Source organism: Physeter macrocephalus, chromosome 4 (genome assembly GCF_002837175.3).
Source record: "Physeter macrocephalus isolate SW-GA chromosome 4, ASM283717v5, whole genome shotgun sequence".
NCBI lineage: Eukaryota > Metazoa > Chordata > Mammalia > Artiodactyla > Physeteridae > Physeter > Physeter macrocephalus.
The window spans coordinates 142853698-142872304 of record NC_041217.1 but is presented as its reverse complement, the minus strand read 5'-3'; the positions used below and the strand labels follow the sequence as shown (position 1 = coordinate 142872304).

Genomic DNA, 18607 nt, shown 5'->3' with positions numbered 1-18607 from the left:
AAGTCCCACTAGGCTAAATGCTTCTTATTAATATTAATAACCACTAGGCCTCTTTTTATGTCTTTTTTAGTCCCCACCTTTTAAGAGGTGAGTAATAGATACAGGGAGACAGAACATGGGCTTTGGAATCAAACAGAGTAGGCTTGGAATTCCAAGTCTGACATTTCCTAGCCATGTGACCTCGTGTAAGTTATGTAAGCTATATGGTGCTCTTTCTTCAAAATGGGAATAAAAATACCTGCTTCCTAGAGTTGTTGTGAGGTTTAATGAGATAACCTAAGTAAAGTTCTTTTGCAAAGTCTGACACATACACAATAAAGGGCTGCTATTATTGTGATATATCATTGTTAACTGTGTGGTACAGAGAGCAAGTGACATAAAGGAGTCTAGAGGAAAGAAGAATTACTGAGGAATCACAGGTGAGTCATGGTGCTCAGGACAAGTTTCACGTAAACAGACATACTCAAGACCTTCAACTTAAAAGTCACAGAACTGTGGTTGGTAAGCAACAGGAGTGTCAAAACCAGTCTTCTTGATAAGGGGGCTTTGGGTCCAACACATCTCTCATAGGCTAGAGGTTAACAGAGCACCTGGTAAGAACCCATTTATGGACAATCTAACAGACATCCAACTATATCACTCAGTTAACAATTAATTACTGAGCACCTACTGAGCCAGGCAGAGGGAAGAACCCAGTCCTGACTGTTGAGGTGGTGGTAAAACAGACAAATCAACAGTTGATTATACCATGTGGAAGACCAATGATGGAAGGATGCCACAGTACTAACAGAGGAGCTCTAACCCTGCATCACTCAGACAATCTTTCCTGGGTGAGAAGCCACCTCCGATTGGTCTCATGAAGTCGGGTAAAGAAAAGCAGAAGGGCGTCTGAGACCCAGGATCGTTTGGGCATAAGTACAGAAGAGCATGGTGCAGTTCCACAGTGGAGAATGAATGGAAGGCAGAGAGCTGCAGGATGGGAGGCTGGAAAGGAGGGCAGGGGCCAGGCCATGGAGGGTCTTCTGGGCCTGGTGAAGGTGGCAGGGCTTGGTCCTGAGCCATTACTCTAAAGTAGCCATCTCTGTGATCGCATCTCAACTCTGTGCCGGTAGCAACACACTGGTTCCCCGTGAAATGCGAACAAAACAGCACTGAGAAACAGAAAGAATACATTATTTTTTTAGGCTCCCTGCCGAATTTTCTTTGGGGCCCTATTTTCTTCCTGAATAGGTCACAGGCATTTTTAGCACTAGTGTAGTTTATCACCACCTCAGGATACTGTTCCCCCTTTGTGCACTAAAGTCATTTTAAACTCAACTCTGTTCAGCAAATGTTACTCTCCCTTCCCCAGCACAGTACCCGAACAACTTGGTAAATATTTGCTGAATTGGGCTGGATTCATTGAGTGACAACTATATAAGGTAACATTGTACCACTGGGCAAGGTTGGGTCCCAGGGGGAGGAGGGGATAAGAAGATGACTGTCACAGCACCCTCAATAAACTTGAAGTTCTAATGATGCAAATGAGGCATGCATGACCACAACATGCATGCAAAAGCAGACTGCAGGGTGTTGCGTTCTTTCAGTGGTGGCCTATTCATGTGGTGGGAGTCTGAATCCCTCTCTCACAGCACTTTCACCAGATACTCAGTTCTTTGAGGGCAGTGGGCTATGTCTCCTTTACTAAGTCCTCAGAGACCACCAAATGGTAAGTGTTTAGTAAATATTTATCAAATGGATCTATTTAATCCTCACAACAATGCTGAGAGGGATAAATATTTTGCAGATGTGGAAACTGAGGCTCAAAGAGGTAATGTGACTTGCTTGAGGTTATAAGGTTAGTAAGTGGTATAGTAAAATTAACAACAATTATTATTGTTATTTTTAATTCTAAGGAAGCCTACCCTTCATTTATCATTCTCCAAATGTCTCTGTCACAGGATTCTCTTTTTATACTAAAATGGAAAAAGTTCTCTCTGCCTGAATGAAACTTGAAGTTTATAATTTGAGTTCTTGAACTCCAGTTGGCTTTCCTTGCTGCCATTCTAGGAATTCCAAAAGGCACTGAATGGCTCTAGGACAGATAGATCTGCCACTTTGCAGGTAAAGACACTCTTTAGCACAAAGCTTCCCCAGTATTGCCCCATTCTCTCCCCAGTCACCAGGTAAGAATTAATCCAATTTCAATTCAGTTTAATAAATATTTACTGAATACCTACTATGTTCCAGGCACTTTTCCCAGTATTTCTAAAAATAAAATACTTAGTATGAGAGTCTTTGTGCCTGTCCTCTTATGATTAAATCACATTTTACTTACTTTTATGCACAGAAAAATCTCAAGGGCAGGTAGTAAACCCTCAAGGGTAAAGACCAATTGACCCACCTATCTTTGTAGAGGAGTACAGTGCTAATACATAGCAGGCATCTGAATACATCTTCATGGAACTTTAAAATTTTGCTCTGGAAGTAGACCTGGGTTCAAATCGAATCCTTGCCCAATCAATTATTGGCTATATAACTTTAATTTACTTTCCAAAACCTCAGTTAGCTCATCCATAAAACAGGAAAATTAACATTTACCTTTTAAGGTTGTTCTAAGGATTAAAAGGGATGCTGTCTGACAGTGCCTGACTCATAGTAAGAGCTCAACAAATGAAAGCTTATTTCGTTATTTCTAGTCTCACATCTAGGTCACCTCCACTACTCATTACTGTCATTATTATCACTACTTTGCAGGTTCAGCTAAAATAGCTCGACCAAGGAATGAGATTTGCTAGTTAATAAATACTGTAATTAATAGAGAGCCCCAACATATATCATGCAGACGTTAACTTTCAAAGATTTAGGATACAATGTTCCACATTAAATCTAAAATAATCAGAAGTCATCCTTTTTTTTAATAATTTGGAAAATACTAGAGAATTTGCACTGCATAGCTCTGAAAAAAGTTGACTGTTTTTTTTCCCTTTGGAGAATTCAGAGATCATTATCATCTAGAACAGTGTTTTTCAAACTTTACTAACCATGATCCAACAAAGTAAAAAAAAAGTAAGTAATATAGTGAACACAGCAACTTCATATCACAACTCAGAACATAGGTAACTGAAACAAAAGTTTCATGAAATAATACCCTTACTAACTACCAGCCACTAAAATTTTCATTTCTATTTAATTTGTTGTTTTAATTTTTAAAAATTCTGGTCAAGACTCAGTAAAACAATTTTAGGCAAACCAGAACTTAGTAATTTAACTAATATTGTTATCCTGTCTGTTCAAGTGTATTAAGGATATAGCTTAACTAATCCTCCCATCAAGCTATGAAGTTGTATTAATTCTATTTTACATATTAAGAAACTGAAACACAAAAAGGTCAGGTGACTTGGACTAAATAGACTCCCACAAATTGATGACAGATCCAAGATTCACAAGTTTTCTAACTCTGCAATTCAGACTCTTTAAAAAGATTATGATAATTCAATAAACATTTATTGTACCTATCACGTGCCCAACATTGAAATAAGAGAGCATTTGACGTGATCTCCACCCTCCAGGGCTCCCAGACTACCAGAGGAGACAAGCATGTCTCGGCACATGCACTTGGAAGTCTGAAGCGGGTACTTTTCTATTCTGGAGGAAATCAGTTTATTCCAAAACCACCACCATCCTCTCTCTGGCCACACATCCCACAAAATGAGCACTGGCACCTGTTGATGAGAGAATGCAGCAAACTCCTCTAATGGCACATTTCTTTACGATCTGAAATAAAGTCGATATTTTCCCTCCTGCTGCTCTTTGGCATTGTAACCCTAAAAGCAATCCTCAGCATGACTGTACCAATGAGCATTATCATCATAACATCACACCATGACCAGAAGAGTGCTTTAACGCCGATTCCCTCTGAATAACAAATATCTAATTTAGAAGCGTCTTTCTGGTGACTTCAACCTCTGAGAAATCATGATTCAATAAAGACAGGTCTTGACCCTGCTAAACCATCAGGAAACTCTAGTTTTCTGATCTAAGACATTGCATAGCTACCAATTAAAGTCAAAACCAAGTCAAAACACCCGAACCACCTTAAACCATAGCTTTTACCCGTCTCTCTAGCTTCACCTTTACACATCCTATGCTGCACTCATACCAGACTACTTATTCCTTAAGTAATTTCCCACCTCTGTGCTTTTACTCATACTCTTCCCTCCACACGGAATCCCCTTTGTCCTAATTCTTCTGCCTATCCATCTTTCCTGGCTCCACTCCAATGGCATTTCCTCCAACAACAGTGAATGTCTCCCTCTTCTGCACATTGTACCTCCTCTGCTGAGACAATTTTCACATTCTGTCATGTCCTTACCCACTATATTAGAGTATGTTTAAAATACTGTGACATTCCAGGAGGCACCTAGAGTGTGGTTTATATGCAATAGACACACAATTGTGTTTGCTGATTCCACACTGAAAAACTTGATCTGAAAAAGGAATTGCTCCCCCTGGCTCCCCGAGAAGTAAACTTTGGCCAAGCTGGATGTGTTCCCAAACACTCTGCATCTAGGACTGCTGATATTGCTAACTATGTAACCTAAGGCAGGCGGCCGAGCTTTATTTTCTATAAAAAGGGGTTAACAGTCCCTGCCCCAACTACATTAAAGAGATTAAACTGCCATCATAGGGTCAAAATTATGCAATGTTAAGTGAATATGAGAAATGATCTCCATAGTCACAGATCCATTACAGCAAAACTGTGCTGGGAACAGCTGACGTTCTAGAAATGCAAACTTGCTCCTCTATTCTTGAACAACTGATAGTTCAGGAAGAGTACTGTTAAGATTATACCAACTGCAAGTCCGTGTCTCCAAAGTTCACCTGTTCAAGAGTTCTTATTAAAGCTCTTCTAAGCTAGAAGTCTTTTTTTATCTTCGTGCAGATAACCTTAAGCCAGAGGTGTAAAGCAAGAAGGAATTGAGATTCAAATATGGGCTTAAATATGGGTCATTTTTAAATAATGCAAACCCTTATCTGGCAAGGAGATCCTAAGAATATCCACCTGCCCCTTCCCTGTCCATTCACCTGCTCAAATCACTCACCCAAAAATCTCATTTTGGTCTTTCATTAATAGGTATGAGATTTTCCTAGGACAAAATATGTGAAAACGTCTTCTACCTTCTCAAATTTAGGCGCCTTTCTTCCACTGATATATTTCTGCCCAAATAAACACAGTCTAAAAATCAACTGAATTCTTCCAGAGAGCTTGCATACCACATACAAGGCTGCTTACAAAATCCTTTGATGAACCTTGCTGAAGCCTTGAAATAGATACATGTGGAAAGAGAAAAAGTTCAACTATCTGTCTGTTTCACAGTAAAGGGTCTTTTTCATAAAAACATAGGACCTGCAAAATGGCACCTGGGGGATCAGATCAATTTATAATCCCTTCCCCTAGTTTTAAGTATTAAATTGAAGGAAAGAAAATTGCTCCCTTCACATCCTTCCTAAGATCGTATGAAATGGAATTCAAAATCCATGATACTAAAACAGTAGTCTAAGGTTATATTTTCAGTTTAATTCTTGAATCCTCGGAAGGGACTACTTGTGTTATTTCTTCATCCTCTCTGGTGACAGCAACAGGTCCCAATTTAAAACAGTTTGTGAATTTATTATGTGCCTATTTATTTCCCCCTTCAGAGCCTTGGGAAAAGGTATAAACTAAATTAGGCTTGGCCTGACACCAGTCCTGACACCACCCATACCCCTTCCCACGTGTGTGTGATCAACAACTATGTCAAGGCCTTTGGGGTGATTTTCCTCCTTTCTCTTTTCTTCCTTCAAATGGGAGGCTAATAAATTGAGGGCCAGCATTCCGCTCCCATCTCCCACATCTCTCAATGAATCCGATCACTTCTAGAGCTGTTTACACTGCCCAAGTCATCCATCATCTTGCCTCACCAAGCAGGAGAAGAAAAACTGATGGCAAGTTAGAAAAACCTCATAAGCCGGTTTCTACCTCAACCTCTTCCCCACTCCTTGAGAAACAGAACTTCAGAATTCAGCCTACTGGGGAAAAGAGGGATAGAGGAAAAAAAGCTGATGTGGTGAAAGGGAAAAATAGGTCCAAAGTAAGTTGGTTTCAGTGCCAAAGTCAAATAACTCACTCACTAACCCTATCTATCTATCTATCTTAGACAACAAAGATGAGAACATATCAATTAACCTTAACTTCCTTTTATTTTCTTTCTGGGTGAGTTATGAAGTTCCTAAAAGACTCTATCAAGAAATGGGAAAACAGCATCAATTAAAATTAATTTTATGTTCTTTTTTTTAATGACTAAATCCCAAGTTAATTCGAACTCCAAAGGAGATCATGGATGTACCTTGCAAAAACCTAGGAGAATATAGGAAATTTAATAAAGTCACACAATTCCAGGAAAAAACTGAGGGCTTGTCTATGTTTAAAAACCACTGTGTGTCAAACACAACCCCATCCCCATGAGTTCTGGGGAGAGGATGGAGACTGTGAGGGTAGCATGCAATGTCACTTCTCCCCAGGACATCTGGCACGGATAGAATGACTACAGACTGAAAGAGTGAATGTCCTCTAGGCACCTTTAATTTTCAATTCCTGTGTGTGACTGGTGCCTTCAAATACTGTTTCTCATCTGATCTTCACAGAACCCCTGTGAGTCAGGCATTATCATTCCCATCTTAAAGATGAGGTAACTGAGGCTCAGAAAGCTCAAGTACCTCATCGAGATCACCCTATTACTATTCGGAAAAGTCAGGATTCTAACCCAAGTTCACCTGACTCGTCCTTTGCACGTCCTGGTTTCTTACGACAAAGAGCAATCTTTCCAGAGGCTTGCCTGTACAGGCGCCCTGTGAAGGTCCTCCGAGCCCAAGGCAGACTTGTGGTTCCCTGGCCTCTGCTAACAAGAACATGGGAATAGTGGTACCTAGTTAGAAACAAATCTAATTTTTCTACACGTGCACCAGTTGATGTAATATGTTTTTAGCCCCATCTGTACACTGGCCTTTTGGTTTATAATCACAATAACCAGGTTGGTTTCGGGTCTGGAATCTTTTCTACCACAGAGACGATTAAAATATAATCAAACTAGAAAGTTATCCTCCCCCAAAGCTACCTAAAACAGAGCAACTCCAAAATAAAACCAATTTACATATTTTAGCCCAAATTAAAAAGTAAAAGCTAAGGGTTCCCTTTTAATATCCTGAATAATAAATGAATATTTATGTAAAGCTTCCTTTGGGGAACGGTTACTATGAGGACAACTTTCCCAATATTATTCATAAATATCACTTTTGTTTTAGTGTTAAGTAAGAATCTGGACTTGTGGGAATTGTACTGTCTGTACCCAGTGCATCAACAGAGATAATTAATATTGAAGACATGTACAATATCCAGAATTTTAGACGTGTGGTTGGCTGTATTACAAAAAGTAACATAAGAAAGGATGAGTCAAATCTGGTCAAAATCACAAATTACAGGGACTTAGTCGTTTACTCCATTTTAAGTGAGCACTTTCCTAATGAAAGTTTCATTAGTAAAGATTGCAAGTTCTCAGGCTTTCCACTACAGACTTTTAAATAGCACTTAGAGGTAAAGTTTATCATTAAAGCTGTATTTACTACTGTTGTATCTTCAAAGGGGGCACTAGAAAAAAAAGTTCAACTCAGTTATTTTTCATGTACAAATTAGAAAGCAAAACTCTAAAGGGTTTAGACTGGCAGCTTAGGAAAACACAGGTTACTTGAGAAGCCATTACTGATACTTCCCAGGGCACACCGGGGGTCATGGCTGTCTATCTATACCACACACGTACACACACTGCACACAGTATCTAGGTATGTATGACAAAGTAACTCTCCACTAGCAAATGTCAAGTTTGCACAGGGGTTATATCAACTATACTTCTATACAACTAAAAAAAGTTTGCACAGGGGTATGCCAAGGAGGTCACTATCTTCTCAGATTGTCCCTGGAGAGTAACATGAGAAAAGTTATTCTAAGAGTCATCTCTGTCAGAAGCAAGGCATTCTTATTTATGTAAAATTAACAGGTTATCTAGCCAAGCTCCATGGGCAGCTGACGGTGGATAGACAAGTTCTTTCCAACTGTCCAAACTTAACCTTTTCGTAAGAGTGAACATCTGGATACATGGAACCTTATAGACAAAAATGCCCAGAATAGCTTTTATTTCTATCATTTAGAGTCATGCATAGACTCTTATAAATACAAAAGGAAAAACACTTATGTACTTGAATGCTTCAACAGATCTTTTCCCATAATTTGACATAAACCTCATTGAATGACGTCCAACCTTAAAATCCCTCACCCAATTTTATCCCTAAATCACAGAGATTTAGCCTCTAATATATCTTTTGATTAGTGTCAGAAGAAATGGTCACTTTGAGTTCCATGTTTCAAAGAAATGCACATAGTAAGTCTTCAACAAATATTTCTTCATCCAACAACAAATGATAGCCAGCCTCCACTACGAACACAGTTGGCAAAATTACGTCAAGGGCTAGTTGTTCCAAGAAAGTAGACAATAGAAGGTTTAACTGACTCAGAATGAGCAGGAGTAGATTCCATGCCACAAAGTGCAAAACAGAGGAAACCTCCACGCTGTGGTGTGTTTTTCAGAATTCGCCATCTTGACTGGAATTGTTTCTCTGCTTCCTCATATCCTGAAAAAAGAACTAAACCTCTTATAGAAAAAATACTTATGAATTACTACATTTTTATAGCTTCAAAATGAATAATTAATAAATGAACTTTGATTTTAAATGTTATTTTCAAACCCAGAGTCCAAGGAAAGTTATTTTCAGGAGAGACCTATGACTTGTAATTTTTGTCCATTAAAAAAAAAAATCACATGTGCTATTTTTGTGTTTTACTTTTGTGGTTAAAAATAAGGCTTTCCAAAAACAACAAAAAACAAAAATTCAAGTACAACAATTACACTGACCTTATCTCTTCAACATTTCACTGCTTTTCCAACCAAAATTTATTTAAGAATTCCTTTATGGCATTCAGCATTTCTTGATCCTCGTACAGGGGGACCCACATTGGGGGGAAAATATTTCTGGTGTTTGATACAATGAGGATGTGAATAATGTTCTTCCCCAAAGCAAAAATGGTCAGTACTAAAATGGTCTGGCAAAAGGTGAAAATCTCAGAAGTGGGGAGAGGGCACGGGGAGAGACAGAGATAAAGATACCGGAAGGGGAGAGAGAAAGAGAAAGAGAGAGAGAGAGAGAGAGAAAGAGAGAAAGAGAGAAAGAGAGAGAGAGAGAGAGAGAGAAAGAGCCAGCAGCCTATTAGGAGCACTGACACTGCATAAGTTATTTCTTAATGAATGTACAAGGAACAGCATAAATATTACCACTAAGCAGAGTGGATGTGAACATCCAAAACAAGCTAGCTGGCTGATTGCTTTCTCATTTTTGTTCTTTTGTAACAATTTCATTTCCAAAGTGCTTGATTTCTATGGCTGATGCTCCAAAGCTATTGTGAGCACACTGCCTGAATGCTTAATGAACTAAACAACAAAATGGCTCATCTTTGGTGCCCCCAGCTAGCATCCCAAACAACTGTATATAATTAAAGGTGTGAACAAGCAAGCAAAGAAGTAATGAACCTGCAAAGTCAAGGTTCTGAGAAATTATTGGGCAACCTACACTGCACCAGTTCAGATTTATCACTCATTATCTCTTATACCGGCAAGGTGCAGGTCCACATGTTGGTATCCCTTTCCACTCTTGTCCTCCAGCTTTCTTTCTTCTTTCCACTTCTAGATGGCTAACTTATGACAATTACTGCTTGTGACAACTCCCATCCACCCACAGATCACCTTTCTTTGTACGCTTAAAAAGCTGCTGACCTATAAAAGCCCTCTACCCTTAAAACACACTGAGATTTAAAAAATACAAGGATGTTCCTAAAACACACACACACACACACACACACACACACACACACACACACACACATACACACACACACACAGAGTCACAAAATGAAGTACGAGAAGCTAACACAGCCATGCTACCTCCTCCTTGTTTTTACCAATGGTTAAAGATTAGGTACAAATGCTCCCAAAGAAAACACAATTCTCCTTTCACATATACATATATTTTAATTTGAACCCAACCCCTTGATTGAAAGGGTAGCTTCTAGTTCACAAATATTCTTATGGATTTACACATTTATGGTTTCTCAAGTGGCAACTAAAGAAAGGTGTTTGGTCTAATGGTCTGTGGGGTCTAGATATATCTTTTTCATGAATTTTTGTATTTTTCTAATAAAAGAACTTGGAATTTGTGAGGAGGAGAAGCCACTTCTTATGGGAAAACAGCCCAGTTTGGTTTTCTTTCCATTTTTAGATGCGCATATACTTGCAAGTATGTATACACATTTGGTAATACCAAAAGAGGAAAACCTAAGACAGGTGCAGGATTCCAGAAACACAAATGCTTACACTGATACACACACACACACACACACACACACACACACACACACACACAGTCCCTCTCTCTCACATACACATATCTATCAAATGGATAGGAGATGGATAGTGGGCAATAAAAGGTTGACTTCACTTTCAAAAGGGGAATTGGCCAGCTCTGTACAACACAGCCCATCGACTGGAAAATAGTAAGATAAAAGCTTGAGACTGTTTATGTCCCCTCATACCCCCCAAATTCCCAATGACATTGGGAAAAAATACTGCATTGCAGCATTTGCCAGTGCATACTCATGTGTCTAGCATCCGCTGGCCAGCTCACCAACAAATGTACATATTAAGTGTCCAGGCATATAAATTAAGGCCTGGTGGCCACAGATCATTGAAACCGATGAAGAAATTTGTCAAGGCCAAAGGACTTCTGTCTATGTACAATGACCTCTATCAAGACCACCATTCCTCACTTGCGGTACACACTGATAATTTGTTTCAGCCTTTTTTTAATTAAAATAAGGCATTAAGAAAACAAGGGCTAACTGAAGCAGCATATCAACATATCTCCTCATGGAAGGAGTAGTTTTTGGTCTACATATAGGAAGAGAATCCACGCACAATAAGGAAATAAGAGCAAAGGGAAGAAATCAAACCAAAGAAAAGAACTTGCCCTGAGGAAACCCTTTTCATTGTCAGTGGTAACTCTTATTTGAGTAAAACACCTTGATTCACTTACAAATTCTTTTAGAGATATTAAACACACACACACAAAGCACCATTCATGCAATGATTTCCAGATTTAAAATTTCAAATAGATTATCCGCAATAGAAATGCTAAGTTTAAAATAAGTGAAGTCTAACATGTCTCAAACCCTATTTCAAGACAGAGTTTTAATACTAAAGTGTGTAGCTCATTTTCTTTCTCTTTCTTTAAAAAAAATTCTATTGTTATTACCTCACAACAATCTGGACTTCCTCTTATAACAAAATCCTTGAATATTCAAAGGACCAAGGAAGGGCTATAGGAAGAGAAAAAAGTTTTAAGGCTTTGGAAAACTATCAAACAGAAGCAAGCTCGTCTATACCTGGCCAGGAGGATGACTTGAATGAATGGCAGTTAGGAATGAATGGAACCGAGATCACAAATGAACGGTTAAGTTGCTTGTTAGTTTTTTAAAATGGGATATTAAAATTGTCCTATAAATCAATGATTTTCAAAGAAAATTTTTCAGCTATTTCCCCACCTATGTTCATTCAAAATTTTAAATATTAAATGATTTAACTATTATATTTCAATGAGATACAAGAATATTCTGATCATTAAAACTGTGATGTAGTCAGGTGTTTTTTGCAGAAATATTTCCAATCAGATTTTCATTTCTTAATAAATGCACACTCAGCCTTGTGCTTCCGTAAAGACACACCTCCACATGCAGGTAGTAGGTATTAATACTTTTAAGACAAAGAAGCAAGAAAGGTCAGCCGTAGAATCACGTGTCTTTTTTACAACCCAAGCCAAGGTGACCGTTCCTACAGAAATTATTTTCCCCTTAACTAAAATATGCAGAAAAATTATCAGAAAAACATAAATTTGAGATAATCCGAAAACTATTCTATTTTTAATAACAACATATGTTTACACACTCAAGATATGAGAGTAAGAGGTTCAAGTGTATGACAAAAAAATATAAGTTTATTTTTTTTATACCTCAACAGTCAAAACAAATTTTAAAAATCCCCCAATAAGAAGATAAAACAAAAAGAAGCATCTGCAAGGAAGAAAGAATGGGAGGGGTGCAGAGATTTGCAGTGGAGAGAGTAAAAATTAAGAGTACTTTCAATAAAGCCAATTATATTTCCTAACTTTTAGCATATTTCAGTGTCTTTTAATCTCTCATTCTGGGGCTTAAAATTATCACGTACTTAATTTGTCTCTCCAGAAGAAACCGTAATAGATCATCGTTTCAGTTGTTTCTATGCTACCTTCTATTCACCTAAGTAATATACCTTTCGGTCCTTCTGGTACCCACCATCATGAGAAAAAGAGACTACTAGTAAAGCACACTTTGAGAGAGAAAAAGCAAGAGATGCCTGTCACCCAGTGCACGCATGGGTCCCAGACGTTCAGAGACGCTGGAAAAAAAATCAGCTTTTCACTCAGTTTATGCCAAGACCAGGACCAAATGCTGAATGGAAGGCAGTGGTTGCAAGGGTGCAGCCTTATGGATCTTGTGGCTGGAGGCATGGAGAGGGAGGCGAAGCAGAAGACTAGAATAGAGCTTTTCATTTATTATTTTAAAAAGTAATTTCTACTCGGGGTATAAAATGAGAGATACAATGAACTCGCCGGAACTGTAGTATCAATATCTGATTTAGGAAAAACATCAATAGCACCTAGCACAAGATCATTGCTTAGGGTAAATGTATTCTACCTACATTTCTCCTATGGATATTTGCTGGAAATTTCTAAGAAATCATTTGCAGAACGTATCAGCTGTGGGAGTTCACTATTATGCTTCCGTCAACTTCATTCAATATAATTTACATTTTTTTCAAATGGCCTCACAGGATTCCTTGCGATTTTTCGCAGCACAATTTCACAGCAGGGAAAAGGGGGAAAGAGAGAGAGGGAGAGAGAGAAAAAAAAGCAAGATTCCCTACCTCCCTTCCCCCTCTCCTTCTCTCTGTTTTTTAAACCAAAAAAAAAAAAAAAAAAAAAAACACAACAGGGGAGACAGAACAGATGCTTAAAAATAGATTTCTAAAAATCACTGTAAACCAGAGTTAGAAATGTAATTAACACCTATTTATAAAGAATAATTAAAGTTGGGCAGGCCACAAAGAACAGCAAAGATAATCAAGGTCCTGTCCCCCCCAACCCCCCGCCTTTTTTACACTGTTTGCAGTGTGTTCTCATGATAGCCACCTGCTCCCTACCCGGCTTTTCCTCTGTTCGTTTCCCCGGCAACCTTTCATTGGGTTTTCCTCCCAGCTATCGCTTTCAGTTGGGCTGCTAGGTCTAATCTTATTTGTTTTACACCCATCAAAACAAGCAGCCAGACAAAGGCAATCCGCTAAGAATGGGAAAAAGACCACAGCTTTGTTATAACATCTATGCAGAGCGAAAAGTCCTCCCCAGGCTTTTCTAGCAAAAAAATAAGTGAGATGGATATGAATTTACAGCCTCCCCCCAAACCAAGCTTTGAAACCCTTTGAAAGCTATTGCTAGTGAAATTCAAAGTCAAAGTGGGCACTCGTGGCATCTGATCGTGCCATTTTGTGCCGTATCTTCAGGGTCAACATCAGGCAACAGGAGCGGCACTCAAGGAGTTTCCCTGCTTCTTTTTTTTTCAGAAAAAGATGATGCTAAAAATAGATATACTACTTTGGCAGAAAGGTTTTCTACTTCCCCTTCTACATCCAAAAGTCCTGTTCCACAATTGCATCTGCTGGTACTGAATCTCACCTCCTCCACCCCTCATTCCCAGCCTTCCCCATCACTCCGAGTAGGAGACTGAAAAAAGAAATGTGCCTTTAACTTTAACAGTCGTGCAATTCTGTTGAAAGCTCACAGAGGCGGTGGACACGCCAGCCAACAGCGATGGTGACACTGTGATTGTCAAAAAAGATACCAACCTTGCTTGGCTAAAATGTGTGTTCGATAAAAGAGGCAGTGTGTGTGCCTTGTGTGCGTGCAGTGCCATTATACTTGGAGATGGATTCTGGTTTTCAGAAAAGAGAGACACTAATAAACACACACATACACACACAAACGATCTGCACAGTGATTTACGATGCACAGTCCACCATCCTTATGCGCGCGCACGAACACACACACACACACAGACACACGCACACACACACACACGGCTGGAATCTCCAAGCTGTCTTCCTCTTTTCACTTACCATCTTCAAGCCATTCCACTCCATCTGTGATCAGAAGAAGATGGACCCTCACACAGTGTGTCAAAAGCGGAAAGGAACGTTATGTAAAAGCTGACATTCCTTCTTACAGAGCTGCTGCCCAGAGAAGGAAGCAACAACTCAACACGCCAGGCACCGCTACACATACAAGCCGCCTCCTCTTTTTTATGAGGTCATGACAGGAAACTCTTTGAAATACAAGATGCAGCATTTACTGAAGCCCAAATAAATCACTCTCTTTGCCGTTTTGAATGCGCAGCCCCCCGAAACACAACTGCCCATGTCAACGTTCAGTATTCAGGAGCTGCCTCTCAAGGTTTAAATTTCCAGTACGGAAATGGAGAGATTCCTAAGCCCGCGGCAGCCACCTCGAGCCCCACAAAACCGAGGAGGCACATAGACAAACCCCCTCTCCCTTACAAAAAGAAAATCCTTCTTTTGCCATTATGGTCTCAGGTAATATAACCTATTAAAACAAACCAGCAATTATTTCAGCCCACCTCCCCTTCCCCACCCCCACCTTTATGTTGAAGGGAAAATTGACAATGACCTGTTAAAAATGACAATCTATTTCCCAACTGCTTTTCAATAAAAGGACCTACCCGCACTCTCTACACAAAAGAGATAGTAAATGTAGGAACCAAACAGCAGCAGAGAACTGAAGTCTTGTGCAAGCATAAGACTGGTCAAGGTGGATATGCTTTTCTCCCCTCCAGCGGCACAAACAACAGATTATAAATCTAGTCATACCTACCATAACCATTCTTATTGGCAAATATTGGGTCTCGCAGAGCTTCGACTCTTCTGTTAAAATTTGCAAAGATTTCAGAATATATTTTTAAAATGACTACTATTGTTATATATTTTTAAAGATCCACAAAACACAGTGTGGATGACTGTAAAGTAAATCAATTATTTTGCGGGGGTGGGGGGAGAGAAAGAAAAAAAAAAGAAAGAAAAGGAGCAGTGAGCTGAAACCCCTGATTCTAGGATGTAGATAAGAACAACTGAACAGAGCCTTGCTGAAATTGGCTCGAAGCTTCCCCTTTTTACATCCATTTATGGGACCATCTGTCAGCTGAAGCCAGGATCTGATTGGCTGGTGAAACGAAGGGAGGCGTTGCAACATCAGGTGCTATTTAAATTAGCTACTGCCAGATTGACGATGTTAATGATTTGGTGACCTCTACAACAACAGAGACCAGATTTCTGAACTGCTTCTTGTGTCTGGTAATTAAGGCCAGGCTGAAGCAACACAGCCATACTTGTATATTTACCTTTTCCTTCCTCCCAGCTCAAAAGTACTGTAACAACTGCAGGTCACTAGCGGCTTGCAAACCTTAACAGTGGGAGTGTTCTCCCTTTCCCCTGTCCTGAGGGCTGTATCACCCCACCCCTCTGACTGAGCGCTTTTCCCTTATAGAATGTTTTCAACCACCTTATCTTTTTCGACAGTTGCTTTCTAGCAAAATGCATATTTAATGACCTGCCTCTGGGCTTAAAGATATAACAAAAGCACTTTAATGTGCTAATATATCTACATTTTAACTTTATTATTCCCCAATATTGCTGATTTTTAGTGAGTAACGCTCCTGCAGCTAATATGGCCAGCGTTTCAAAAGAAAGCAAGTTTGAGATCAGGCTTGCTCTGTTAACTAGGTTCATACAAGTTTGCTTCAGAAAACTACTTCCTAATAAACAAAAAAGAAAAAAAGCTGCGGGGGAGAAGGGGGGCAGCTGTCAGCCTCTACCTTTCTGCCTTCTGCCTGAGCTTTTCAAAACAGAGAATGATGAATGATTTATTTAAATGAATTTATTTCTCAACTTGGATAGGAGCATGATCTGAATTTTTAAAAATCCACTAAAATACATTCTCTCTTTGCTTTCTCTACTGCTTCAGAGAAAGGTAAAACACACTTTTGACAACAGCCTCATTTCATAACCAGTACAGGGTGCTCATCTTGCTTAACTGAACACGTGATTTTGCTTCTCTCCTTCAAAGGGTGTCTTTTTTCTTTGGCCTCTTAAAAGACTTGCAAAGAGACATTTAGCAAGTGTGTGGTGATGTATACAGTTTGTCTGCCCATTTTATACATTTCATAACCTCTATGCTACCAAGCCTTCAGTAGCATAGTTTTTTGTTCTAGTTTGGGTTTTAAAGTGGCTTATCTGAGGAGCTTATGTTTTACTTTTACCCCAAAGGCTAATTTATCACGATTTATTTAATTCATAATTTAGTCAATTTGTTCCTCAATAAATACACAGAGGTAACAAATATTACTAAAGACATAATTTAACATAATTTTTCATCTTTGGCTGGAGTTGACAGCGGGATGGGATTGGGCCAAGTGGAAATATAGGCCGAAAATCATGCTATGCCCTAGGCTTCAAAGTCCAAGAATAAATGGGTCTGTGAAAAATTATTATAAAAGAAAACAACCTTTACGTTAGGAAATTAAAGCTATTTTCTCCAAGCTACTATTTCATGAACACACATACAAATACACATATATATACACACTTTAAAAATACAGCTACACCATAAAACAGTATCTGTTGGGTATACAACATGAGCTATTAGACTTGAATATAAATAAATTCAGCTATTAGAAATGAAAGTACGTGAAATAGAAAAGTAGAAATGTTAAAACTATTATCCCATCAAGTGGAACAATACTGAATTAAGTAAACTTTTAAAATAATTTCTTGAACAAATGTATAAAGAGTCCTACAAGTCACAATAGTACTACAGTATCCCTTGAACTGTGTATGAGGACAAATTCACAGGTTAAGTGCTCTAAAGAGCTCAACATACGTACACAGGGCAGGCACAGGTGCCCCAAATCAACAACAGAAACTCTGAGTACGATCTCACCAATATCAAAATACTGTGAAAAGTAAACATGAACACAATGCTGACTAACACACAAATAAAAACAGCTCACTGGGAACAAAAATATTTACTGTGTATTTCTCTGGAGGTTATAAAAGTCGGAATTTCTTAAAACCCCTTTCTTCCATCCATACTAATCTCAGCACACTTAGTGAGCCATAAATTAACATTAGGGATATCAAAAGATATTCTGGCCAGTTTTCCAAAATAGTAACTGTATATTACAGTATAAACAATTAGCTGGTTTTGCTAGGCTAAAAATCCATGCAGTTTGTATATTGATCACTTTTCCAAAAACCTCCACTCTAAAGCCTTTCAACGGAATCCTCAAACAAATGCACAAATGTCCTCAGAGGCCTTTTCTCTAAAGACAAAGGCAGAATCCTATTGTTGGGAAAAGTCAACCTTATTATTGCGTTTCCAGTAGTACCATTCATCTTTCAGAGTGAGGGGCTGACCGCTACATCAGTGGTGTGACATTTGTAAAGCAACAGATTCTTAACATATTATCTCAAGAATCAGGCAGGCGAGTCTCCCAGTCACGCATGATATTTTTTTTCCGCCACAATCCTCCACCACCACAGAAAGAAACTTGTCTCACTCAAGCAGCTAAGGCAACCTAAAAATGATATCCCAGAGCTGTGGGGCTGCCAGTGCCGCTGTATCCTTCTTACCATAAATGAGCAGTTTCTTGACTCATTAATAACAATTTCCCTTAAAAGAAGTAATCTCATATCAGTCAGCCCCTCGCCACCATGCACACATCCCAAAGGTTGCAGATATCTCAGCATCAGTCGCCGGCAGCCAGCTTTCCCACACAGAGTCCAGATGGACTGTACCAGAAGCCAATTCAGCGTTAATAACTACCTACTCCGCGCAGTGGAGAAGCCTTACGTGGCACAATGGGCTAGGAAACAGCAGCCGGCTGAAACTGCAAATAAAAAAAGACAACCAAATTCTCCAAAAGCACCGAAAGGAAGGAACACAAATGGAAGCGTGATTTCTATTTCCTTGACTTCAATGAGAAGAAAAAGAAAGAAAGAAAGAAAGAAGGAAAGAAAGAAAAAAAGAAAGAAAGAAAGAAAGAAAGAGAATCCTTCATAAACACAGGAAAAAAATGAAGGGGGAGGGAAACAGATGCTGCCCAGAAAAAAGTGACAAAATATTACCTCATTATTTAACAAAGCAGCATTAAGCGTCCTGCTGATTTCAAACATCTTGCCACAGATTTTGTTTTAAGAGAAACAGATAGAATCCTTTGCAAATCACTCCGTCTGCAAAGGGTTCTTCAATTTTCTTGCGTGCCACGGAA

General features: G+C 39.0%; 1 protein-coding gene across 2 annotated transcripts in view; it reads right to left on the bottom strand.

Annotated features, from left to right (window-relative positions):
* Nucleotides 1–18086, bottom strand: part of ELAVL4 (ELAV like RNA binding protein 4) — an 86544-nt gene extending 68458 nt beyond the window's left edge. Inside the window, exon 1 of one of the 2 annotated variants that reach the window (XM_007105392.2) lies at nucleotides 17970–18086. In XM_007105392.2, coding sequence (XP_007105454.2) covers nucleotides 17970–18086 — 117 coding nt within the window. Of the gene's footprint in view, nucleotides 1–15156; nucleotides 15431–17969 lie in introns of those variants that run through there. The other variant, XM_007105393.2, reaches the window with a different exon arrangement.
* Between the last annotated feature and the right edge of the window lie 521 nt (nucleotides 18087–18607).